Below are 26,832 nucleotides of genomic sequence, written 5' to 3'. Positions count from 1 at the left end.
GATGTTACAGTTTGAAAAACACTGAGGATGCATGTCCATCTCTGCAACATGCTGAACATGCCCCTACCCCAACCTGAACTAACCCTTCCGTGGTTTCTAGGGCCCCATTTACACCTTGCATTAACATGCATTTCATATCCGGATAGTTTCTGGATATTCTTTAGCTGCATTGCCTTTACATCTAGCAGTCAAATGCATCTCCACTGTGATCGGATGGAGATCTGATCTAAAATAACCTGCACAAAATGAAAAACACTACTTTCATATCACATCAGAGGCTGTGGTAACTGAAAATTCTGTCTTTTAGCGAATTTTAAAAACATTGATGGATAATTCAAATGTTTTCTAACACTTTAGCAGTCAGGGTTTTTCCTTCATTGAATACTTTTTGGTGGACGCCAAAGCTAAATTTCTGGTTGCCAAAAAACAAATTTAACGATATTTGTCTCATTTGGCGCTTGGCTAAATGTGCTTTTATCTGAAATGTGCGAGTCAAGACTGGTTTCATGTGTAACAGAAAAAGGCAAGAACACACAACGCAGCGCTTTAACAACGGATGAGTGTAGAGCAACCTCATCACATAATTCACTACTTACATAGTTGTATCCAGATTACGAAAACACATGTGCATTTACACCACCTTTGAATGTGGACAGAATCTGTTCCTGACCACCTCCGAATGTTGTTTCAGTGATCCGATCACGATCTGTTCACAATGCGTTTTGAGTGCATTTACACCTGTCATTTAATGTGGTCAAACGGGATCCGATCACAGACAACGCATGTTCATGCCAGGTGTAAAGGGGGCCTAGGTGGTTACTTGCTGTCCCTGGTCTCCAAGTCTATATGAGATTCTGGTCTAGCACTGTACAATGCAAGTAAATCACTCGCATATCCAACCAAATTTCACATTAGGCGACTAAAAAAATAATTCTGTTAGTAGCCACTAGTTAGTAAATGTTCAGATTTCTCTTGCCAGTGATTGAGTAATGTAGAGGCGAAAAAGTTTAGCACTCAGATCTTTTCATTGCGCATTGTCGCATGAGCACGCATTCTAAAGGAAATGTATCTTATTTGGCTGCAGTGGAAGGGTTGTGGTCCCTAGTTATGACTTCATGTGGTCCCTCCTTTAATGTAATTCTAAGGGATTTACAATTTGAGGCGTCAGTCATGTCAGTACAACAATTGATGTGGGACAAGTTCTGTGCCAAAGTTGAATACTTGGGGTTAGTGGTAGGGCTTTGTTCATCCTTAAATATGAGTAATAGTATGCATGCACAGCAATACGCTGATAACTACCCAAAATCAACTTATTTGTATTATGTGAGACTAGTTGATATCATTGGGTTATTCTCTGCTATGACGTCAAAACGTAAACAGGCATGCGTTCCACTGTTGCGCACATTGATAAGCCAGAAAGAAATGCTAAAATGGGGTCATGGCCTAAAATCTACCTGTGCCGATTACTAGGGGTATGCGGAATGACTCATTTTACTGACTTTTAAATGTCAGTTGCCTTGCAGTATGATCATTGTTCATTACATATAGAACATGAGAAGCATTCACAGAATCAGCGTTAGCAAATACAGGTATTTTTATTGAAAACATTTGAATAAATATTGCAGGACCAATAAGAGCAACCCTAATAGCCTGTTCTAAATTCACCAAGTAAAAATTACTTGCATATTAAAACAGTCAGGACATTGTTGAAAACAGGTAAGCCAAATCTACGAGAAAGAAAAAATGTGCTAAAAAGTTGGCATACCTAGCCTAAAACAGTCATTTTCTAAGCTACTTTCTACTTACTGTATATAAGCATAAATCTTTGATAAGCAAAATCAACATGTCAACATGGTCCGGTGAAAGACGGGACCTGACTCACCTGAGGCTTTATCCTGCACTTGAAATAGCCTCTCATGCGTTGTCTGTGATCGGATCCCGTTTGTCCACATTAAATGACAGGTGTAAATGCACTCAAAACGCATTGTGAACAGATCGTGATCGGATCACTGAAACAACATTCGGAGGTGGAAGCCTGGCTGGAGTCACTCAGCACGCCCCGGGATTCAAACTAGCGAACTCCAGGGGTGGTAGCCAGCGTATTTTACCACTGAGCTACCCAGGCCCCCAATATTTGTATTTTCAAATTATATTTAATGTGTAACATTAACATGAGTAAAGTTTAAGTGCAGCCTTTGTAAAAAAAAAAAAATAAAGCCAAACGTAAATGTGTTAAAATTTAATGGGGAAAAATATTGACCAACTAGTAATTCCAGCGTAGACTAGTCACATCAGAGCCGTTTAGTCGATTAATCTTGCACATCCTTACCGATTACATGGCGTTACACATTGTCCGCTTATTAAGCATAATTGGTAAGATCGTGCATGTAAACTTGCTCACTTATGCTTGCCTTAGACAGTGACAGTTTTTGTAATTAGTGCATTTTCCTAAGGTTTTTTCTTTTTCTTTTTTTTTTTTTTTCTTGCAGCTCTGATTCTTTCATTTAAAATGGGGCTGGATGACTTCAAAGGTTGATGATGGTGTCAGAATGATGAAGATTATTATTATTATTATTATTATTATTATTATTAGACATTTATAAGACCATAAAGAGATGTTTTTATTGTGCGAGCGTGTCTATTTCATAGAATACTTCACATTGTGAATGGGTGATTTGTGAGAAGCTGTTGGTTGAGTCAGGGCTTATAAGAGATTTGTAAAAGTTTACCTGAAATGGAAAGTTACATGCTCTGAATGATGGGTCAGTATTTTCACCCTCACTGTCATCCCCTTTTATATCTCCACCTCATGTCTCAAACCTCCAGGGTTTGGTCTGATCTAGCTTTTGTAATCCCCCAAGTTTAAGCTTTCTACTTTTAAGTGTCTCTCTCTCTCTCTCTGTCTACTTGTTTTGCTCAGTGGGAAGCTGAGACTGCTTAAATAGCCATTGCTGGACACTGAGTGGACACCAGAAAAGACACCTTTTAAATCCTGACCCCTGTGTGTGCTGTTCTTAAACAGCTAGTTGTTTATAGATGTCTAGATAGGACTTGTATCTGCATTAGGGCTGGGCGATATGGCTACAAAAGTTATATCTCAATATTTTTCTGCCTATTGACAATATTCGATGCATATTGTATCTTGATAATTATGTATTTACTCTGAAAAGGCTCAAAAGTGAAATAGCTTTTATAAGAAGAACCATTATTCCATCCAAACAGCCATTGTAGCCAAGTAGATTCATTATTTTACAGGTATTCAAAAATCTATTAAAAAAAAAATTAAGGCATTTTACCCCACAGTTTTTCACTTAATGAACACAAGGGAGAATGAGATTTAATCATTTTCATTGATATACACTTTTATATTTATAATTTATATATACAATGATACATAGTAGCTTAATAAAAAAACATTACTTACCTTGATATATTTTTACTAAAACATTTTATTTGTGAATATACAAGGCATGCAAAAACTACTGTATTTTTTTGGAATCCAGTTGAATATTGCACAATACTGAATTATTACTGTGGGACTCAGTATATAATTATAATATAATACTGAATTATCAATTATTTTGAGGATTAGATGTGTTTTATACAATATTAATATATTTCTGTCCCATTAACTTCACCTGGAGCTTTTATTTTGAAACTGAAAGTGCAGAGTGAGTGTAGTTTACAATATTCTGTATCTGGTGAAACACTGTCATCTTTTCTTTGTCGCCTTTTGTAGATTTTTATAATAACTTGTAGCAGTTAATGTTTGGAATTGCGTGAATTCTTGAACCTGTAGTACTTTTCTCTCACAAAGCATGTTAACTGCTCTAAAAACAAGAGCCCATAAGCCCCGCGCATGCACAGAACAGCGCATCAACTGATTATTCTGCAGTGCACATGTACCATGTTTATCTGTCTTTAATCGCAGCCTTTTGCAGTTTAATAATCACATATGACAATATCGCCATTTTGGTGGTTATTTTGATTAATTGTGCAGTCCTAAAAGATCGTGAAATTAGTCTAATGGAATGTGCTCTTTACGAAACTTAATGACCAAAAAAAAAACGCATTGAAATTTTTACAATATTGCTTCATTTTATATCATATCATCAGCAATATCATTGCGACTATATTGTGAATATTGATATATCGCCCAGACCTAATCTGCATAAAGTATGTCGGAGTATTTTTAATCTGTTGTAATAGGCCTAAATATTTTTTAATCTTATATAAATTTGTATCTATATTTTATTTGCAGAGAACTCTAGATAGACGAGCCATTTTCTCTAGTAGTGGTGGGGAGATTAAACTTGCACAAAATTACTTTAGCAAAGCTAATATGGCGTTAATATTTTAGCTTCAATGTTTCCAATTGCTTGATGGATGTTAAACAACTTTTGTCCACTTTAAATCATGGTCCTAAATCTTAAGTGGCAGGTTGTTTTGAATCCAATATGCACCGTATGTGTTCAATAATTTGGTTTCAAACTCCTGATGTGCATTTTAGACTTCATGGTTGAAATTGTTTTGACCTTTTGCTCTTATTTGTGTATCTGTATGGTTTTTACTGAAGGCCAAAACTTTCTCTACTCTTTCCCACAGGGTTATGATGTTTGAAGATAAAGCTAACGGGACCAGCTGTAAACCTGATGGGCCGCCACCCAAACGTGACATCACCAGCCTACCATAGATCAGCTGAGGAGTGGAGATTGATTTGAAAAGACCTCCCTGCATTTGCAAATCCGCCCAATTAACATTAGGGGCTAGGTTTAAATAGCCTTACCTAGAATCTGTTGCCAAGACCCTGGGAAAATCTTAGTTCAAAGAAGGACAAAATGGGTAAAAAAGAGAACGATGTCTATATATATACTGTGAAAAAGTCAAAGCGCAAAGTAGCTTTTTATAAGTAAACAAATGTATATATTTATATAAAAAGGGTGTTTCTGAATAGTGTTTACAAGCACAAATCCTGTCACTGGTGAAGTAATGGTAACGTTTAGTGTGTAACACTGCAAGTGTACGAAGTATAGTGTACAGGATGACACCATTTTAGGTTGCAAGACAAATTTTTAGAATTAAGATTTTTCTTCAAAATCCTAGTGTGCTTGTTCTTTTCCACTATATTTGTGTTTGCCAGTACAGTCTAATTTGCAATTCATTCAAAACGCTTGAAGCATTTTTCAGCTTGTACTAACTCTACTCACCGTGTCCTGTAGTGTGACATCATAGATGTGTGTGAGGCTGTTTTGTTTTAAGATTCGGTTAGTGCTCGGCCAGTTGCCATGAAACAGCTTTTGATTTAGGTTGGTGTTCTAACTTATCTGGTGTTCCTAAATGCAGGATTTCCTTTTGTGTTTTTAACATTTCTTTACAGGAAGGCAAGGGAAGGGAGAGTGCTGGGATTTGAGGGAGGGAGCGAGCCACAGAGGGAAAACCAAGAATTAGAATAGTTTTCATTCATCAAATTTGTTTGCTCATTCCGTTTCACCATTTTTCACTTTTTTTCCCACACTGTCTTCACACTCTCCCTGATACTTGTCAACCTGTATGTGTGTTGTATGGCTTGTCTGAACTAAATGACTGTAATCTGTAATCTTACTGTACTGTAACAGCACATTAACAGTTAAGCATATACATTGTACAGATATGCTTTGAATCAGACTTTTAGGATGTGCTTAATTCTCCTGCTTAGAATTGATCATGGATAGATGTGTCTTTAGGACCAGCTGCATTTAAGATCCCTAGGGGTCTTATCTTTGGTCACTGTATGGCTATGAAACCACTCTTTCCAAGTGCCTCACTCAGTTTGATGTAGCAGATGTTTTGAGTGAAGATTGAGTGAAGCATCTTTGAAAAGGATTGTGTGTGTGTGTGTGTGTGTGTGTGTGTGTGTGTGTGTGTGTGTGTGTGTGTGTGTGTGTGTGTGTGTGTGTGTGTGTGTGTGTGTGTGTGTGTGTGGGTTTAGGTTTGGGTTTATGCATGTATGTGCTTGGAATTTATATTCTGAGTCGCATTTTCAGACATTCCAGGAATGTCTTTGTGTGGTGGAGTCCTTGGAAATCTGTTTGTCTTGTTTTAACTCAAGCAAGCATAAATGTTGTGCAGCTCTGCTGAGATTATGTAGTGCTGTTGTCCTCTTATTCTTTTATTTTCCACTTGCCTCAAGTTTTCTATCTATAAAATCAGTTCCATGTGATGTTTTGTGAAAGGCAATCCCTATTGTTAAGTAGAATTTTTTTTTTTTTTTCTTTTAGTTTGTTTCACCGAGTCTCCTTTCTGACTATGAGTAAGATAAGGTCATGACAGATCAGTCAGCAGAAGTGTTGTGTTTTGAACTCTATCTGCAAACAAAACCACTTTTATTTGTTTGATTTGTTTGATTGTTTATTTGTCACATGTGATGTTTTATGGGGTTTATTGTTGTGCCTCTGTTCAATTGTATTTCATTGACTTTTTATTTTCCTCTTAAAATAATTTGCATATGAATCAATAGCTGCATTGTATTGCTATTTATTAGAAAATCTTTTTTTAATGAGTTATTAGTTTTCTCTGTCAGCTTATTAATTAGTGGAGGCATTTTTAAAGTTATAAATGTCCCCAAATGTGCATCAAATGTTTTTTTTTTTTGGCAAATACCAAAGGCAGTAAAGATCCTACTGTTACACCTAAACTATTAGTGGGGCTCTTCTTGTCGCTGACTTTAAAGTTTATGACTGAAAATGGCTTAACCATACAAAATGTCTTAATGAAAATAAAATTAAAAATCTGAAAGGTTTCTGTTAGGCTTTAGGGATAGAAAATCTCATTAGCTCGTTATACAAACAATAGAAGTGAATGGAACATCCCCACCAGGATGGTAAAAACAAACTTGTGTTGGTGTGTGCATATGTTTTAGAGGAAACTACGGTGGCCGTGAAGTGCACAACAAATCTAAAAATGGCGGCAAAGACAAAATAACAATTCAGAAAACACAACACCAAATCCAGAAACTAAATGAGTTAAACACAACAGCAATTCAGTCGAAATGGAAAGGGTAGGTTCCAGAGCTTCCCATCTGATTGGCTGTGTGTAGAATACCTAGTCCTTTCCTCAGGTCTGGTTCTCTGCCCACTTGCGCGATTATTTCAAAATTCATTCCAAATGCTCAATTACTGAAAATTGTGTGTGGTATGTCACTCGGTAAAACAGTAATGGGACACTTTATAACACAGCGAGCAAGGGACCGTCTAAAGATTCCACAAACTGCTCTAAAATGCCGGTGTCCAAGTGTTCATTCAATTCATTTGCATAACACTGTTATTAAAACAGCATTTTCTCATTCTAAAGTTGCAGTTTGACAGCGTGACAGCTCACTTTCTACATTTGAAGTCAGCATGTCCAATTATGAGTACAGCGTTCAATTATTTAAGGGGGGGGGGGAATGCTGATATTTTACCAAGATATTAAATTCATATGCTATTAGATAGCCTATGCTGATTTAATCTAGATGAGATTTTCCCAGGATGTGGAATTTATTTATATATATATATATATATATATATATATACACACACACACACACACACACACTATTCAATTATTTTTGTAAACAATAATATATTTATTTTTTTTAAATGTAAGTTAGTCATTCACACCACTGGCAGCCTGCTACAACCTTTGTAACGTAAAAATTATGTCGATGAATTTTAGTAGTGTTTTTTCTAAAATAATTGAATTCCGAATCAATATTAAATTAAGATTTACTTGGATTTATATCAGAACATATAATGCAGAAAACAATGCTTTAGAATTGGTGTCATTACGTAGTTTTTTAGGACTCCATTGTTTACAGAGCTGACTCTGAGCTGATGGTGGCTCTGCAGACAGGGCGGAGTTAAGCGGTATGGAGTTGAGCGGTGTCTTTTTGGTAAGTTGTTAACTAGTTTGTGGAATACATATTGGAAAAGTTCATAAACAATGACCCCATCATTTCCCCTTTTCAATATAACTAATATAACGTTAACCTTTTCCCTGACAACCATGTCACTCGTCTGTTTGCTGTTAGCCAGCTATAGTTTGTCAGTGCAGTCAGTAATGTAGCAGATTGAAAGGTAAACATTAGAGCACCTTTTTGCAGCTCAGCAGACAACGGTGCAGTGGTGGATTGTGTCTGTTGATTGTTGATTTCACGCTATGCTGTTACGTAGTTGGTGAGACGCAATGCTGGTCCATCTTTTGTTCTCCGTGACAACGAGCTTATAGCTAACCACGTAGCTACTTTCATTGCTTGTCTGTTGAGTGGAAGCTAATGTGTAAACGTATTCACCCAACTGTTTTGTTCAGGATTCACAGTTTGGTGCCCCCTTCAACCGAACAATTCCAGTCGTTGCATTTATAAAAATATAATATTTAAAAGTCCGGTTTTCCACCGTTGAAAGTTTCCCCCGAACTTTTATAGCAGAATACGGTGTAACACCGCTGCCACTGTCTCGGCAGGTGTAAATGCTTCTTGTTTTACAATCTGCCCCTAATCGACTGGCAGTAATAAAATAGCCTAAAATAGTAAAATAAAATTTTATATTTTATATAAAATATATTTATTTTATTTTTATTTATTCTTTCTTTTAATGGTCAGCAACTAACTGATACTAAACATACAATACTGATGTTTATTTAGCCATTTATTTTATTTGTATTCTTTATTTAAACGGTCAGCATTTGACTGATATTAAACAGTACTGATGTTTATTTAGCTATTTTATTTATTCTTTATTTTAATGGGCAGCAACTGACTGATACTAAACACAGTACTGATGTTTATTTAGATATTTTATTTTTATTTATTTAAACGGTTAGCATTTTACAGATACTAAACAGTACTGATGTTTATTTAGCTATTTATTGTATTTTTATATATTCTTTAAGTCAGCATTTGACTGATACTAAACATACAGTACTGATGTTTTAGCTATTTATTGTATTTTTATTTATTCTTTATTTTAATGGTTAGCAACTGACTGATACTAAACATACAGTACTGATGTTTATTTAGATATTTATTTTATTCTTTATTTAAATGGTCAGCATTTTACTGATATTAAACAGTACTGATGTTTATTTAGCTATTTATTTTATTTTTATTTATTCTTTATTTTAATGGTCAGCAACTGACTGATACTAAACATACAGTACTGATGTATATTTGGCTATTTATTTATTTTTTTTCTTTATTTTAATGGTCAGCATTTGACTGATACTGAACATACAGTGTTCATTTCTAGAATTTGTTGACAATGTATAATAATAATGTCTAATATTCTTTGATAAAAATATTTAAGAAAGCAGCCTTCTGAGTACCTTTGCATAGTCATATCAGTGCAAAATCGGTGCACAATCCACATAGAAAAATGTCTGTTTTCATTCCGGCCACCATCGGTAATTGGTGAATTTTCCCTCTCTAAAATCAGTATCGGTCTCAAAAATCCCATATCGGTCGGGCTCTAGTTTTAGCGCAGTTTGTGGACTTTAAAATGGTCCCTTGTGCACTAGATGAACCATGAGACCATAGATGAACATCGTACCTAAAATGAACTTTTCCTGCTTGCTGTTTTTACTCCGTTATAAAGTTTCCTGTAACTGTTTTCCCAAGAGAGAAAACATTCCAAATGATTTAGTTTTTTAGTCTGTGACTTTTGGCATGGATTTTGATATAATCAGTCCTGAAAAAAGAACTAGGTTTCATTCACACAGCCAATCAGGTGAGAAGCTATAGTACCTACATGGTTGGGGAGTAACGAAATACATGTAACGGGAATACGTATTTAAAATACAAAATATAAGTAACTGTATTTCACTACAGTTAAAATTTAAATCATTGGTATTTAGAATACAGTTACATTCAAAAGTATTTTGATTACTGAAGAGATTACATTGCATTTTATTGTCATTTGTTTCATTTAATATTTAATCCTTTCTTCTGATGCGATCCAAAGTGCATTTGAACAGCGGTGAAACACTTTATGATGCGTTACAGTCATACGTGCATACAGAGAAGCAAGTTTGGAGCAGAAGAAATAGAAATAAACCTTGTGTAAATTGTCAGCTTTACGCTAAGCTAAAATGCTATTTCTAGCCATTTTACATGCACGTTACCAGGCACGATCATATTTTTTTATCAAGAAAATTCACGTTGGATCCTAATTTCTTTTTTTCTTGTAAGACCTGTGATATTAGGGCAAAAATCATATTTTTGAGAATAATTTTTGTATTGTTTTCCTGTAAAAAATATCTAAAAATCCTTAAAACAAGATCAATTTGATTTATCTTGTTTTAGAAACAACACTGCATATTTAGGTTTTTCAGAGAATGTATTTTTAACATGTGTATTTTGTCTTACTGTACTGGCAGAGTTTTTATAGTCAGAACAAGTGAAAAAATCTACCAGTGCTGAAGAAGTAATCCAAAGTATTTAGAATACGTTATTGACCTTGAGTAATCTAACGGAATACATTACAAATTACATTTTTCAGCATGTATTCTGTAATCTGTAGTGGAATACATTTCAAAAGTAACCCTCCCAACCCTGGGTACCTACTAGTGATGGGAAGTCCGATTCATTTCCGTGAACCTGTTCTTTTGGACAGTTCGTTTCAATGAACCGGTTCAAAAACGGATTCAACAGTTCTTTTACGTCATCATGCAATGATGTCTCTAGCATGTGATTTTAACATCCCGGAGTCATGGTTTTCACACTCAAACATTTAAATAGTCATATGTGAATACTCATTGCTGATTTATAACCGTTTATTCAATTAAGTTCAATTAAGTTGTTTTGTTTCGCACTACGCAGCAACCGTAGGAAAAACGTCATGGTTACTTGTGTAACCTCCGTTCCCTGATGGAGGGAACGAGACATTGTGTCTATGTAGTGACACTAGGGGTCCCTATACAAAACGCCACAAATGGCTGAACTGTGTTATGTAAACTGGCGGTGTGTGGTGGGCAGACTACTGTGTGCCTCATAGCCAGCACACCAGGTCGACACGTAACCTTCCCCAACATAGTTATGAGTGTCGAATGGCCCATTTTGGGGACAAGTCGACTACTCGAGTTAGAGACAGGCTTAACCCAGTAGTGGCCTCTTTTCACCTTCTCTTTTTCCACTCCCTAAAAAAGAAGGGGGATTATCTGACTGGGCCGCCAGGTCTAGTCGGGGGGTGTCCCTCCCAAGGGGAAGACACAGTAGAGACCACACCTCTCCCAAAGAGAGGGGGGGATATTTAAGTGGAAGGATACGTCACATGGTCTTTCCAACCATGTGGAGAGTCTTCAAGGTAGATCCTGCCCAATGGGGGAGGAGTTACTACAAACATGGAGACTGGAGCAGAGGGGCTTTGCCCAAGGAAGACGCAGTTTGCCAACAGGGAAACGAATTAGCGGAAGATACATATTGCATGGGGTTAGCCTTACAGGGAACCGCCACATGCGGAGCACCTGCCCCAGAACACGACTCTTAGTTAGCACGTGTACTGGGCCGGCAGCGAATCTCTCCGAAAACTCGACTGCCACACGGCTTGGAGGAAGTCAACCAGGGAACAAACTTGTGAACACTACTGGGAATTAATGGCGCACGTCTTCAGCTCAAAAGGAGGTGGAAGGCACTATGTGCAAGCGATACACCCGGCTGGCTATCCCGGGCTTATCCGCTTGTTGCGTGCCACTACCTGTGACGAAACCGGTTCCACCCGGAGGTTGTAGAACCTTGCAAAGGTGTTGGGTGTTGCCCAGCCCGCTGCTCTGCAAATGTCTGTTAGAGAGGCACCCCTGGCCAGGGCCCAGGAAGCCGCTACACCCCTGGTAGAATGGGCTCGTAGCCCTACCGGGGGCGGCATGTCCTGGGCGTGATATGCCATAGTTATGGCGTCAATGAGCCAGTGGGCAATCCTCTGCTTGGAGACAGTGCTTCCTTTCTGCTGTGCACCAAAGCAGACAGAGCTGCTCAGAGATTCTAAAGCTCTGCGTGCATTCCAAATAGATGTATAAAGCGCGCACCGGACACAGCAATGACAGGGCTGGGTCTGCCGCCTCCTGGGGCGGTGCTTGCAGGTTCACCACCTGGTCCCTAAAAGGGGTGGTGGGAACCTTGGGCACATAGCCCGGTCAGGGTCTCAGGATCACGGGAGAGTAGCCCGGACCGAACTCCTGGCACATTTCACTGACAGAGAACGCTTGCAGGTCTCCTACCCTCTTGATGGAAGTGAGTGCAGTCAGGAGGGCAGTCTTCAAGGAGAGTGCCTTAAGCTCGGCTGACTGCAAAGGCTCAAAGGGGGCTCTCTGTAGACCCTGAAGAACTACAGAGAGGTCCCATGAGGGAACGAGGCGCGGTCTGGAGGGATTCAGCCTCCTGGCACCTCTTAGGAACCTGATGATCAGGTCGTGCTTCTCTAAGGACTTACCGTCGACTGCATCATGGTGTGCTACTATGGCGGCAACGTACACCTTCAAGGTGGAAGGCCTCCCAACCTCTCCTGCAGGAAAGAAAGCACTGATCCAACTGCGCATCTCTGGGGGTCTTCCCGTCGGGAAGAACACCACTTAGAGAACAGACGCCACTTAAAAGGCATACAGGCACCTCGTAGAGGGAGCCCTAGCCTGAGTGATCGTGTTTACCACCGCAGGTGGTAGACCGCTTAGGTCTTCCACATCCCGTCCAGGGGCCAGACATGGAGATTCCAGAGATCTGGTTGTGGGTGCCAGATGGTGCCCCGTCCCTGAGAAAGAAGGTCCTTCCTCAGGGGGGCTGTCGCGAGGAGCGTGAGGTCCGAGAACCACGTCTGGGTGGGCCAGTAGGGTGCTACCAGGACGACCTGCTCCTCATCCTTCCTGACCTTGCACAGGGTCTGTGCAAGTAGGCTCACTGGAGGAAACGCATATTTGCGCATGCCAGGGGGTCAGCTGTGTGCCAGCGTGTTTATGCTGAGGGGGCCTCGGTCAGGGCATACCAGAGCGGGCAGTGGGGAGGATTCTTGGGAGGCGAACAGGTGCACCTGTGCCTGTCCGAATCGACTCCAAATCAGCTGGACCACCTGAGGGTGGAGTCTCCACTCTCCCCTGAGGGTAATCTGTCATGACAGCGCGTCCGCTGTAGTGTTGAGGTTGACCGGGATGTGAGTGGCTCGCAGCGACTTGAAGTGCTGCTGACTCCAGAGGAGGAGATGGCGGGCGAGTTGTGACATACAATGAAAGCGCAGACCGCCTTGGCGGTTGACATGCTACCGTTTCCGTGTTGTCTGTCTGAACTAACACGTGCTTGCCCTGGATCAATGGCCGAAACCTCCACAGGGCAAGCAGAATTGCCAACAACTTGAGGCAGTTGATGTGCCAATGCAGTCGCGGGCTCGTCTACAAGCCGGCGGCTGTGTGCCCATTGCAAACAGCACCCCAGCCCATTTTTGGAGGCGTCCGTCGTGACCATGACGCACCTGGAGACCAGTTCTGGAGGAACACCTGCCCGTAGAAACGAGAGGTCGGTCCAAGGGCTGAAAAGACGGTGACAGACCGGCGTGATGACCACGCGATGTGTGCCGCGGCGCCATGCCCATCTCGGGACTTGAGTCTAAAACCAGTGCTGAAGCTGTCTCATATGCATCAACCCGAGTGGGGTGGCCACCGCTGAGGATGCCATATGCCCCAGGAGCCTCTGAAAAAGTTTCAGTGGAACCGCTGTTTTCTGTTTGAACGCCTTCAAATAGACCAACACCGACTGGGTGCACTCGTTCGTGAGGCACGCTGTCAAAGAGACTGAGTCCAACTCCAAACCGAGAAAAGAGATGCTCTGAACCGGAGGAGCTTGCTCTTTTCCCAGTTGACCCGAAGCCCTAGTCGGCTGAGGTGTGAGAGCACCAAGTCCCTGTGTGCGCACAACATGTCCCGAGAGTGAGCTTGGATTAGCCAGTCGTCGAGATAGTTGAGAATGCGAATGCCCACCTCCCTTAGCGGGGAAGGGCTGCCTCTGCGACCTTCGTGAAGATGTGAGGAGACAGGGACAGGACAAAAGGGAGGACCTTGTACTGATATGCCTGACCCTCGAATGCAAACCGCAGGAAGGGTCTGTGTCGAGGAAGGATTAAAGACGTGGAAGTATGCGTCCTTCAGGTCTACTGCCGCGAACCAATCTTGATGCCGGACGCTCGCCAGAATGCGTTTTTGCTTCCGTATCTTGAACGGGAGTCTGTGTAAAGCCCGGTTCAGTACTCGCAGGTCCAAGATTGGCTGCAACCCACGGCCTTTTTCGGTATGATGAAGTAGGGGCTGTAAAACCCCTTCTTCATCTTGGCCGGAGGGACAGGTTCTATTGCACCCTTCCGTAGGAGGGTAGCGATCTCCGCGCAAGGTAGCAGCGTTTTCGTCCTTCACCAAGGTGAAGTGGACACCTGGCGAACTGAATTGCGTAGCCGAGTCAGACGGTCCAGACCAGCCATCGCGACGGATTGGAAAGCACAAGCCACGCGTCCAAGTTCTGCGCAAGGGGGACCAAAGGGACAACGTCGTCGGACGTACCGGCAGGTGGGGCCTCATGGCGGGGCGGAGCTCGAGGTGCCACACCATGTTGTGGCCGTGCTGAGTCTAGGGACATTGAAGCACTTACCTGGCTCCTTGTGACCACCCAAGCAGATTTGTGCCACAGCTGGGCATTCAGGGGCGGGAGACCACCGCTGGAGTGCCAAACCTGCCAAATAGAGTGTTGGACGGTGGTCATGATGACGGCCGTGCACACCAGATACGTGACCCAGGGAAAAGGAAACCGCTCTTGCTGAAATCTTGAGTACTGCAGCCACTTGGGCATGCAGTGCAATTAAATGCAAAGGTAACAAAAAGATGGAGAGGTCTGCTTACCAGCTCCAGAGCAGCGGGTTTCGTCGTCCCTGGGTCGCCCGTCTCAAGGGCGCTTTGAAGCCTTTCACAGGTTCTGGGCGGCCGCGGTCCTGCGGTGGGCTCCGCCGGGGCCGGGGCAAAGGGGCGGGCTGCGGCAGAACCGGTGCAGTCACTGCAGGGGGATGCCCTTGGCAACGAGCAGACGGGGTGCAGGATCTTGAGCCACGCCGGGGCAGGATATGCCGGATAGTCTCCGTCTACTGTTCCACCATCGAGAACTGCTGGGCAAAGTCCTTGACGGTGTCGCCGAATAGGCCAGCCTGGGAGATGGGGGCAGCAAGGAATCGTGTCCTGTTGGCCTCACCCATCTCGACCAGGTTGAGCCAAAGGTGGCACTCCTGGACCACTAATGTGGACATCGTCCGCCTGAGAGACCGCGCCGTGACCTCCGTCGCTCCGAGAGCGAGGTCGGTCGCCGAGCGTAGCTTCTGCATCAATCCCGGGGCGGAACTACCCTCGTGCAGTTCCTTTAGTGCCTTGGCGGACTTGCAGGAGGGCTATGGCGTGCAGGGCGGAGGCGGCTTGTCCAGCGGCACCGTAGGCCTTGGCCGTCAGAGACGGTGTAAACCTACAGGCCTTGGATTGGGGCTTTGGGCACCAGGTGGCGGCGCTCTGCGGGCGTCGAGGGTAGTGAGGGCGGGGAAGCTGAAAAGATTAAAAAGTGCCTCCCACGACCTTGTCAGCTCTTCATGCACTTCCGGGAAGAAAGGCCCAGGAACCAATCATCAAGCCGCGAGGGTTCAGGGAAGAGAGGAGGGTTCCGCTCTAGCCGATGCTCATGGCTGCCCGGGAAAGCATGTCATCATCTCCGCGTCAGCCTGTGACTGGGCAATCGTCCTCGAAGGGAGGAGCCCAGCTGAGGCTTCTGCGTCCGACTGGACGAGCCCGCTCTCTGATGCTGCGCTCAAGAGCTCATCACTTTCGCGGGCTCCGAATAAGAGGTCGAACTCGTCGTGAGACGAGCCAGCGGACTCATCCGGAAGCCCGATCGGGGCAGACGAGCGTGCTGGGGAATGGGAGGTCCGTGGGGGGATACCCAGCGGAGGCGGTCCCATTGGGGTCCCCAAATCGCCCCCAGTGCTAGCCGCACTGGCCTCATACCCGTGGGTAAAAGGACCGAGGCAGGGAGCCTCTGGGGTGGGTTGCTTTCTTACAAAGGCGCATCGTTACCATGGACATGTCCTCGCAAGGAGTACATGACCATCCACGAACGCTCTCTCCACGTGAGCAGTGCCCAGACACAAAAGACAGTGATCGTGACCGTCAGAAGGCGAGAGATAACGAGCGCAACCAGGAATAACACACAGTTGGAAAGGCATCTTTAAAAAGACGCGTCTTTAAAAAGACGTTCCGTATGTGCCGCTCTTTTAGAGAAATAATATACTCTTATTTCTGCCGAAGCGCCCAGGGGCATTCTCTGCAGTGCACCAGTGCAGAGGGGGGGAGAAGCGGCTGAAATGCGCCATCAGATCCAGCAGAGGTGAATGAACAGTCGTGGGAATTCAGCTCAGTGAGCATTACCGTTCGGCTCCGAAGAGAAAATCTGAATGAGTGGTTGCATACCAGCTCCTTTTATACCCGTATGTCCGGGGGAGTGGCATGCAAATACCACTCGCCAACTTTCATTGGCCTTTTATCAAAGACCAGAGGTGTCTCGGGCTCCCAAGAGTGACCCCTAGTGTCACTACATCGACACAACGTCAAGTGAGTGACAGATAGGGAACAACTTTCTTCTATGAAACGGATCGGCTACTCTGTTAAAATGTGAATGCATATTAAGTGTACAAGGAATTCAGTGCTTTAATACAAATGTTAGTCAGCAGCAAAATATGCCCTCAGTTGTCTCTTTGGGCATTTAAGGAATTTTCTTGCAACTGTTCTACAGCCCATGTGTTGAAGGCATAAGGGAGAACACATGATATCCCAGATACACCCACACAAACACATGTTCACATAAATAATGCTATTAATCTTTAGCCCGAAACAACTAGCAAGTGTGATCTCACACATGTGTTCAAATATACAGTATATTGATAGTTGGTATGGTGACCATCAAAGGAAGATGTATTAGGTCCACAGTTTATTTATAGTGTCCTACTTTGTGCTGTGTGAAGTTAGGTACTTTGTTTGACAGCTTGCAAACTGGGAATGTTAAGTTTCTGAAATAGTAAAAATATTTCTGCTGTGACACTTTCTAAACCACTTCACTGTTGTTTTTGTTAATTATTTTGAAATACAGAAGTAAGTTTTGGCTTTTCCAGAATGATAAAGAAGTGTTGCCCTCGGTGGTCTGTGCACTTCCTTATTAAACTTCTGCATAACAGATTTAGAAAGAAGTGGCCTTGTTCTCAGCACACAATCAAGTTCTTTACACAGAACATGTTTAACGTTATTTTAAAGATGAAGTACAGTATGTAATTATTGCCTCCTTACACTGACATAGCATGCCCACTTCTGTCTCTCGATCAATATTAGTCTGTTCCTCTCTGTGTCTGTCACTGACCCATCAAGTCTGAGGAACAACATTCATTAACACAATTCAAATAGAAATTTTTCACACATCTCTTGTAACACTTGGTGTGGTTCTTTATTAAGAGGCACATTTTACTTCTAGTAATCTTGAAAAACAAAACATTCAAACTATGTTTTATCTATGATAAAACAACTATCATTTTGTCCTGGAGTAAAGATCAGATCTTGACCTTTAGGTCAAGTTGCAAAGTAGAATTTCCATGATTTCAGCTGTTTAGAAATGTATTGTAGAGGGAAGTTTAAAACTCCGGGGAACCTTTACAAGCCCAAAATAGTGAAATTATAGCAAATTTCACTTTTCAGCACTTTTAAAATTTAGGGGAAGTATTCAAAGAGTTTCATGCTGTATAATAACGTGTCCTTCAAATTATAATGATTTGTAAGCATTAGCCGATTGTAAACAACCTAAGGGACAGAGAAGAAAACTGAAGATTCACCCCTGTTTGTTTTAATTTTAATGAATCTCACAACTGTGATTTGTGACCTGTAGTTTTGATAGATCTCTCACTGCAAAGCCAAAGTGACCTTTCCACATTACGTGTGAAGTTCATACAGATTTAACCAATACAGAGAGCACAGGCTAATCAAACATGACTCTGCATTGACCAGAAGCATAACCGATAAATCTATATGAAATCATTATGAATAATACGGTATTCATATTGTACTACTTTAGGTCAGTTGAGACAAAGATTTATTGTGTTCGACTTCTGTCATGATGAACTGTGTCGTCTCCTTGTGGAATTCAATGGTAAAGCACATCCTTGTTCTCGAATCACTCTCTAATACTAATCTCTAGTATCAAAACAATACTTGATATGCCAATCACAATCATACTGCCAATCAGGCTAGTTTTCCTCCATTCCTTTGCCTAAGGCGCTATCATATGTCAAATTACTGCTATACAGAGATAGATTTGCTTTATTTTCAAATATTTTGTCCTGTACTTTGTAGACCTAACAAAAGACAACATGAGGCCTCTTGATAACAGTTGCGGTTAAAGCATGATTGTGATGTTTTGCCACAATGAGAAAGCATTTCCACATTGACCTTGTGCAGTGCTTTGTTACAGATGCAAATATCTGCTCTCGTTTAGTTGCTTGTTACATTTGATCTTATTTTATTCAAGTATCTTAAACCAACTGAGCACTGTGCTGCACTTTATCGATGGCACTAGATCATTTTATTTCTGTATTCTTTTTCCTTCCTTTTTATTATTATTGTAATACGTTTTTAAATCAAATTATCCTTTTTTTAATTTTGAATTGCCATTGCGTATGAAGTGTGCTAATCTAAAAAAAAAAAAAAAACTCGCCTTGCCTTCCCTAAATGCTTCACTCAAGGACACAATGGTGACATGCTCACAGTAACACCAGTTTCTGGTCACTCGTGTACTCGAGTGCTGATTAGGTGGCTGAGTGGGTAAAGAGTTGATAACTTTGGTGCCTGTTGTGTTCAATAATTTGGTTTCAAACCCAATCTAACTCCGCAAAAGCAGTTGATTTGTTTTTATTACCCTAATCTACGGTTAGTTGAGGTGGCTGGGTGGGTAAAGCAAAGGGCTGCTTGGTTTTCTATATGTGGGTTTGAAGGCCAGAATTGGCTGCAGCCCATATACTCGAGTTCAGAATATATATCATAAATTCATAAACTGGAAAAGGTAAGGTTCTGATTAATTTAAATAATTCACATTTTGAGATGTAGATCCAAAGTGGCCATGTTCTAGTGTTCCTACTGGTATGCGGAAGTGTGTGGCAATGTGGGTTCAATGCTTCTCAAAACAGTGTCTTCCTTTTAACACAAATGAAATGATAGATAGATAGACGGACGGATGGATGGGTAGTTTAGAATATTAAACTGTTTTTATTACATTTACTTATTAAACTGTTATTTTAAACAGTTACAATGTCAAAATTGTAAAACTCCTGAATCTTCATTACATCGCGCTGTGCTCGGAACTTCTTGCTGTTCATTCGTGTTTTTAACGGACTTATTTACAGATGCACCAAAATGTGTGCATTGATAAAATGTCACCGACTGGAATGGATTTAAATGCTTTTTACAGCTGTCTGTTCATCGTGTTCAGCATATGTTCAGTGAGAAAATTGTACGACTGATTTATCTTATCGTATCGTCAGATAAGTCGGCACATCCATCAAGTGTATTGATGAATGAAATGTCCAGCCCGGTCTCAACGTGACTTTGTACATGCACATGTGTCATACTGAGGAACTGAAGCTTTAACTCTTCAATCAAACATTCATCCTGAAAATGCATTGGAGTGTAGCGATCCCCATTCTGCGAGGAGTAAGTCTGTGCTCTCATGTCTGTCAAATGAATGTATCATGCGAGTAGACATTTGTCATTGACCCTCACCTGCCTGCCAAATCACAGAATTGACATTATTGACACATTCATTCATTCCCTTCAGTGCATCAGACACCTGAAGAACGGGTCCTCGCTGACATACAGATGGAGAGTGACATGGAAAAGAAATTACAGCTTCTTTCGAGGTAAAGGAAAGTTTTGCAAGCTGTGGTCAATAAAAAATATATAGTCTAAGTCTTGTTGATGGCAAATAGCAGACTAATCTATCACTGTTCACAACGTTTTTTCTTGCAGATGATGTGAAATCGCCTAGAGCGGCGGTCAACCCAGACATCTCAAAGTAAGATAATTGAGTGTTTATAAGTGCTGTGTGTTGAGAAAATCCACTGCAGTCATCTCTATGCATGTGTAATGATATTTATCATTATGTTCCTGTTTAGAATTCGTAACATTGGCATCATGGCACATATAGATGCAGGAAAGACCACGACGACGGAGAGAATGCTCTACTATTCTGGATACACGCGAGCTCTCGGAGGTGAGACTTTATGAAGTTAGCTTGTGGATGTGTTTGTACATGTTCCCACATAACCTTTGATTAATCTGTGATTATTTTCCTGTGGCATGATGATTTTTGTGTTTATGTGTTGAGATGTGGATGATGGTGATACTGTAACTGATTACATGGCCCAGGAGAGGGAGAGAGGGATCACTATCCAATCAGCTGCTGTAACCTTTGACTGGAAGGATCATAGGATTAACCTCATAGACACACCAGGTACACACAGGTCATCAAGCATGTTTACACACTCATTTACACCTACTTTCTTCCAAACTTTTAAAAAACATTGCAAAATTGTAAAGAAAATTTCCTATTTGTTGTTGTCCCCCTGAAATGAGATCTTTGCCCATTATTTTATGGAAACACAGCAGAGTGCAATTAAAGTGTAAAAAACACAACCTCTGTACTGTTAAAGGAATGTTCTGGGTTCAAAAGTTAAGCTTAATTGACTGCATTTGTGGCATAATGTTGGTTACAACAACAAAAAATTCAACTTGTGCCTTGTTAATATATATATGTATATATATATATATATATATATATATATATATATATATATATATATATATATATATATATGTATATATATATATGTATTTATATTAGTTGAAGTCAATGGTTTACATACACTTAGGTTGAAGTCATTAAAACTCATTTTTTTTAACCACTCCAAATATTTAATATTAGCAAACTAATATTAGTTTTGGCAAGTCGTTTAGGACATCTACTTTGTGCATGACACAAGCAATTTTTTCCAACAGTTGTTTACAGACAGATTGTTTCAATTTTAATTGACTATAATCACAATTCCAGTGGGTCAGAAGTTTACATACACTAAGTTAACTGTGCCTTTAAGCAGCTTGGAAAATTCCAGAAAATGATGTCAAGCCTTTAGACAATTAGCTTCTGATGTGTACTGAATTGGAGATGTAACATGGATGTATTTTAAGGCCTACCTTCAAACTCAGTGCCTCTTTGCTTGACATCATGGGAAAATCAAAAGAAATCAGCCAAGACCTCATAAAAAAGAATTGTGGACCTCCACAAGTCTGGTTCATACTTGGGAGCAATTTCCAATCGCCTGAAGGTACCACGTTCATCTGTACAAACAATAGTACGCAAATATAAACACCATGGGACCACGCTGCCATCATACCGCTCAGGAAGGAGACGCATTCTGTCTACTAGAGATGAACATAGTTTGGTGCAAAAAGTGCAAATCAATCCCAGAACAACAGCCAAGGACCTTGTGAAGATGCTGGAGGAAACAGGTAGACAAGTATCTATATCCACAGTAAAACGAGTCCTATATCGACATAACCTGAAAGGCTGCTCAGCAAGGAAGATGCCACTGCTCTAAAACCGCCATTAAAAAGCCAGACTACAGTTTGAAAGTGCACACGGGGACAAAGATCTTACTTTTTGGAGAAATGTCCTCTGGTCTAATGAAACAAAAATTGAAATGTTTGCCATAATGACCATCGTTATGTTTGGAGGAAAAAGGGTGAGGCTTGCAAGCCGAAGAACACCATCCCAACCATGAAGCATGGGGGTGGCAGCATCATGTTTTGGGGGTGCTTTGCTGCAGGAGGGACTGGTGCACTTCTAAAAAAAACAGATGGCATTCCACAAAATTATGTGGAAATATTGAAGCAACATCTCAAGATATCAGCCAGTAAGTTAAAGATTGATAGCAAATGGGTGTTCCAAATGGACAATGACCCCCAAGCATACCTTTAAGTTGTGGCAAAATGGCTTAAGGACAACAAAGTCAAGGTATTGGAGTGGCCATCTCAAAACTCTGACCTCAATCCGATAGACAATTTGTGGGCAGAACTGAAAAAGCATGTGTGAGCAAAGAGGCCTACAAACCTGACTCAGTTACACCAGTTCTGTCTGGAGGAATGGGCCAAATTCCAGAAACTTATAGTGAGAAGCTTGTGGAAGGCTACCCAAAACATTTGACCCAAGTTACACAGTTTAAAGGCAATGCTGCCAAATGCTAACACAGTGTATGTAAACATCTGACCCACTGGGAATGTGATGAAAGAAATAAAAGCTGAAATAAATCATTCTCTCTACTATTATTCTGACATTTCACATTCTTGAAATAAAGTAGTGATCCAAACTGACCTAAGACAGGGAATGTTTTCTACGATTAAATGTCAGGAATTATGAAAAACTGAGTTTAAATGTATTTGGCTAAGGTGTATGTAAACTTCTGACTTCAACTGTGTGTGTGTGTATGTATGTATGTATATATATATATATATATATATATATATATATATATATAATCAGCAAAAATTGCGGTTACAGTAAGACACTTACAATATAAGTGAATGGGGCCAGTCCATAAATGTTAAAATGCAAAAGTACAGCCACAAGGCATAAACATTGAAAGTGTTAACATGATATTAGTGTAATAAAATCAGGGATTTATTGGTGTAATTGCGTTTACCAGATTACAGTGTTTGCAGGCATTATGGCAGCATGACAACGAAGTTGTAATTTTGAATAAAAATGTACACGGATAAGATTTGTAAATGATTTTGTCATACTAAAATCATGCAGACATGTTTAATGTTTACGGCTTGTGACTACGCTTTTAAACTGTGTTTTTATGTTTATGTACTGGTCCCATTCACATCCACTGTAAGTGCCCTACTGTAACCACAACTTTTTTTTTAAATAAACAAGGGACGATTTGAAATATTTTCGGGGGTAATCAACATTATGCAACAAATGCTGTTGATTCAGCTTGAATTATATTCAACCAGTAACATTCCTTTAAACAGTTTAGACATCTATACTATCACGATGTATTGTCTTTCTTTTCTCAGGTCATGTTGATTTTACTCTGGAGGTGGAGAGAGCTTTACGAGTGTTGGATGGAGCAGTTGCTGTGTTTGATGCCTCTGCTGGTGTAGAGGTCAGCTGGAAATTATTATTATTAGGGCTGTCGATTTAACGCATTCATTTAGTGCAATTATCTGAAAATTAACGCATTCAGAAAATTAACGCAAAATTCCATGAAAAGGAATTTTCCTACTACCTTGATGCAGTAGGGGGCAGTCAGCCACTTTTTGTGTTGTCTAAATGTGTCTGTTGTCACAATATGATGTGATGTATTTGAATTATCTGAATTATAAAATCAGTTAGGCTTATATTACATTTAAAAAAAAAAAAATATTATTCTTAATAATAAAGGGGGCCTTTTGCAGTAAATAATGGTATAGCAATTAATTGTAATTAGATTAATCATCACATCATGTAATTAATTCAATTAAAAATGTAATCGATTGTCAACCTTAATTATTATACAATTTTATATTAAAAATGAACATTTTTCTTGTCATAAATAGAATAATTACAGATTTGTATTCTTTTGTTTATGGTCTGATTTTCAGGCTCAAACCCTGACCGTGTGGCGGCAGGCAGAAAAACATAAAATCCCTTGTGTGTGCTTCCTAAACAAGATGGACAAACCTGCAGCTAGGTAACATTTTCACACTCATTTCTCAGCCTCTCACACAGTTTAGCACATACAGTACATTAACACATTATTTAAGAAGTTGCAACAGTGTCAAGTTTATTGTCCCAAATTTCACTCTTTCCTCCTAGCCTGAGTTACTCTATAGACAGCATAAAGACCAAACTAAAGGCCAACCCTCTTCTCCTTCAGGTAACCTTTGTAACAATTGTAACCAACCCTAGTTACCAATGAAAATGGTTATCAGCCCTGATATTTGTTAAAATTTGCAGATCCCTATTGGCTCAGGGAAGGGCTTCACAGGATTTGTGGACTTGATCACTAAGCAGAAAATAATGTGGCAGAGGACTTCACTAACAGATGATGGTCGTGCTTATGAGATCAGAGCCCTCCAGTCCTCAGATGACATGGAAGTGCTCCAGGCCTTCAAGGAGGCCAGAGGAACCCTGATTGAACAGGTGAAGAACAAAACATGGTGTATCTGATAACAACAGAATATATACTGATACAGTTGGTGTCATTTTGTTATTCGCAAATGGCACAAAAAACCTTACAGAATGTTTACCACCTCTGCCTGTGGTAGAGATTCAGTTGGAACTTGAGTATACAGATTGATTGACAAGTGGGAACTGTTTTGACAGGTAGCAGATCTTGATGATGAGTTTGCTGAGCTGCTGTTGGGAGAGTACAGTGAAAACTTTGATGCAGTTCCTGCAGGGAAGGTAAGAATACACTGGCTGTGTGTACATGTGCTCTTGTTTTCTCATTGTTTCTTTATTGGTTCTTATACACTTGGCTTTGAATGAGAGTACTGCATTCAGATTGAGTGTATGTGTGTTCAGTTGCAGGAGGCAGTGAGGAGAGTGACATTAGCTCGTAAGGGAGTGCCTGTATTATGTGGAAGCTCTCTGAAAAATAAAGGGGTTCAACCTCTGCTGGATGCCATCACTGCGTATCTCCCCGCCCCCAATGAGAGGCACCATGACCTTGTGTGAGTGTCAGTTATTCTGCAATAAAGCATGAAAATAAAGCATGATCATTTGCATGATTATACATTATTTTAGCATTAATTAAAGGGATAGTTCTGAAATGACAATTTGTTATTTACTTACCCTTATGTTATTCCAAACCCATGTGACTTACTTTCTTCCGTGGAACACAAAAGGAGATGTTTAGCAGAATGCTAAGGACTGAAAGCCTTTGTCACTTTTCACTTTATTTGCATCTTTTTTCCAAACAATGAAAGTGAATGGTGATTGAGGCTGTCAGTTTGCCAGACATCTACTTTTGTGTCCCACTGAGGAAAGACAGTCATAGGGGTTTGAAACAACATGAGGGTGAGTAAATTATGACAGAATTGTAATTTTGGGGGGAAACTATTCCTTTAAGATTAGTATTCAAAGGGATTATCACAGTCATTATGATATTGGTATCACCCTGCTCTCGGTGTTCATGTATGTGTCTGTCCAGGCGCTGGTATAAGGATGATCTGTGTGCACTGGCATTTAAAGTGATCCATGACAAGCAGAGGGGTCCATTGGTGTTTGTTAGAATCTACTCAGGAAGCATGAAGGCGCAGTCAGCTGTGTACAACATCAACAGGAATGGAACGTAGGTTCAGTTAAGATATTTCCGGAAGTGATTTTGTGACCACAGACTGATCCCTAATATAATAGATCTTCTATACTGAGATAACAAGCTCCAGGTTTTTACCATAGGAGAGAGCGTAGCGGTCAACTAGCATGTTACAACAGTAAGTCACTGTTTGTGGATACCATACAAATGAATGGGGAGAGCCGTAAACTGACACCTACCTTTCACAAAATTGTCAGCGTCTTCTCTTATAAAACAGCAATTTTATCGTAGTAACTCCACACTTAGTTAATCCCAAAAGGATTGTTTAGTGTAAAACATGCTGAAGATTAGCTAAAAGGCAGTCAATTCATTAAGTGATGAGCTGTTTCCTCACACAACCAGTTCATTCAGCACACTCAAGAATCTCCTCCATAGACATCCATTAAAAAAAAAACGGCCTTTGGTCTCCTTGCAAGTGTATGCCCATAGAATGTCTATGGGACTGCCATGTCTTGTATTGCTTTGCTAACCTTGTAGGCTCCCCTTGATAGAAGGGCATGGCTAATATCTCTGTTTGGGCTGTGTAATAGGTTGCTATTTTGGATTTTCATTTGGAGTGTTTTGTGTTTTAAAGGAATATTCTGGGTTCAAGTTAAGCTAAATCAACAGCATTTGTGGCATAATATTGGTTACTACAAAAATGTATTTTGACTCGTCCCTCCTTTTTGTTTAAAAAAAAAAAAAAAAAAGCAAAAATCTGGGTTACCATGAGGCACTTACAATGGAAGTGAATGGGGCCAATTTTTGAACGTTAAAATGTTTTCCAAAGTATAGCCACAAGACATAAACAATATGCGTGTCAACATGATTTTAGTGTGATAAAATCACTTACCTTTTCTGTGTGAAGTTACAGCCAATTTTACAGCTTCGTTGCCATGACAATGTTATGCCACCTAACCCTAAAATGACTGTAAAAATTATGATTTAAACAACTTTACAGCTCAAATAATACTTGCATTTTAACAGAAAAAGTAATGCAAGTGCTTTTATAAAATTGTAAGCTTCACATTTGTGCCATTTAAACCCTCCAAAAAATTGGTCCCATTCACTTTCATTGGACACATTCACTTCCATTGTAAGTGTCTCATTGTAACCTCGATTTTTGCTTCTTTTTTTATTTTATTTATTTTTCATTTTTTTTAAGAAAAGGAGGAACGAGTTGAAATAATTTTTTGTGGTAATCAACATTATGCCACAAATGCTGTCTACTGAGCCTAACTTGTATTGAATCCGGAATATTCCTTTACGGTCTTTTCACAAAGTCTGATGTGGCTAAATGACATAAGTACAAAATATTTAGGATTAGTATACCTGAACGAATTGTATGGTGTTTAAAAATAAAAATGGCAAATCATCAAAGTACAAT

The 26,832-nt window shown here is 40.5% G+C and overlaps 2 protein-coding genes across 8 annotated transcripts in view; both read left to right on the top strand.

Annotated features, from left to right (window-relative positions):
* The window catches only part of aif1l (allograft inflammatory factor 1-like), a 41,571-nt gene extending 34,898 nt beyond the window's left edge, over positions 1-6,673 (top strand). For 5 of the 6 annotated variants that reach the window (XM_051696559.1, XM_051696557.1, XM_051696558.1 and 2 more), the window contains one exon: positions 4,606-6,673. In XM_051696559.1, the coding sequence (XP_051552519.1) occupies positions 4,606-4,693 (88 nt within the window). In that variant the 3' untranslated portion in view covers positions 4,694-6,673. The remainder of the gene's footprint in view (positions 1-4,605) is intronic. The other variant, XR_007897077.1, reaches the window with a different exon arrangement.
* An 8,954-nt stretch (positions 6,674-15,627) lies between these two features.
* The window catches only part of gfm2 (GTP dependent ribosome recycling factor mitochondrial 2), a 16,438-nt gene continuing 5,233 nt past the window's right edge, over positions 15,628-26,832 (top strand). Inside the window, exons 1-12 of one of the 2 annotated variants that reach the window (XM_051696539.1) lie at positions 15,628-19,755; positions 19,880-19,961; positions 20,071-20,116; positions 20,217-20,314; positions 20,429-20,554; positions 23,182-23,270; positions 23,749-23,837; positions 23,963-24,023; positions 24,104-24,289; positions 24,473-24,553; positions 24,674-24,822; positions 25,302-25,442. In XM_051696539.1, the coding sequence (XP_051552499.1) occupies positions 19,720-19,755; positions 19,880-19,961; positions 20,071-20,116; positions 20,217-20,314; positions 20,429-20,554; positions 23,182-23,270; positions 23,749-23,837; positions 23,963-24,023; positions 24,104-24,289; positions 24,473-24,553; positions 24,674-24,822; positions 25,302-25,442 (1,184 nt within the window). In that variant the 5' untranslated portion in view covers positions 15,628-19,719. The remainder of the gene's footprint in view (positions 19,756-19,879; positions 19,962-20,070; positions 20,117-20,216; positions 20,315-20,428; positions 20,555-23,181; positions 23,271-23,748; positions 23,838-23,962; positions 24,024-24,103; positions 24,290-24,472; positions 24,554-24,673; positions 24,823-25,301; positions 25,443-26,832) is intronic. The other variant, XM_051696540.1, reaches the window with a different exon arrangement.

This window comes from Myxocyprinus asiaticus, chromosome 4 (genome assembly GCF_019703515.2).
Source record: "Myxocyprinus asiaticus isolate MX2 ecotype Aquarium Trade chromosome 4, UBuf_Myxa_2, whole genome shotgun sequence".
Lineage (NCBI taxonomy): Eukaryota > Metazoa > Chordata > Actinopteri > Cypriniformes > Catostomidae > Myxocyprinus > Myxocyprinus asiaticus.
The sequence above is the reverse complement of the archived record's forward strand: the minus strand, read 5'-3'. Positions and strand labels throughout refer to the sequence as shown.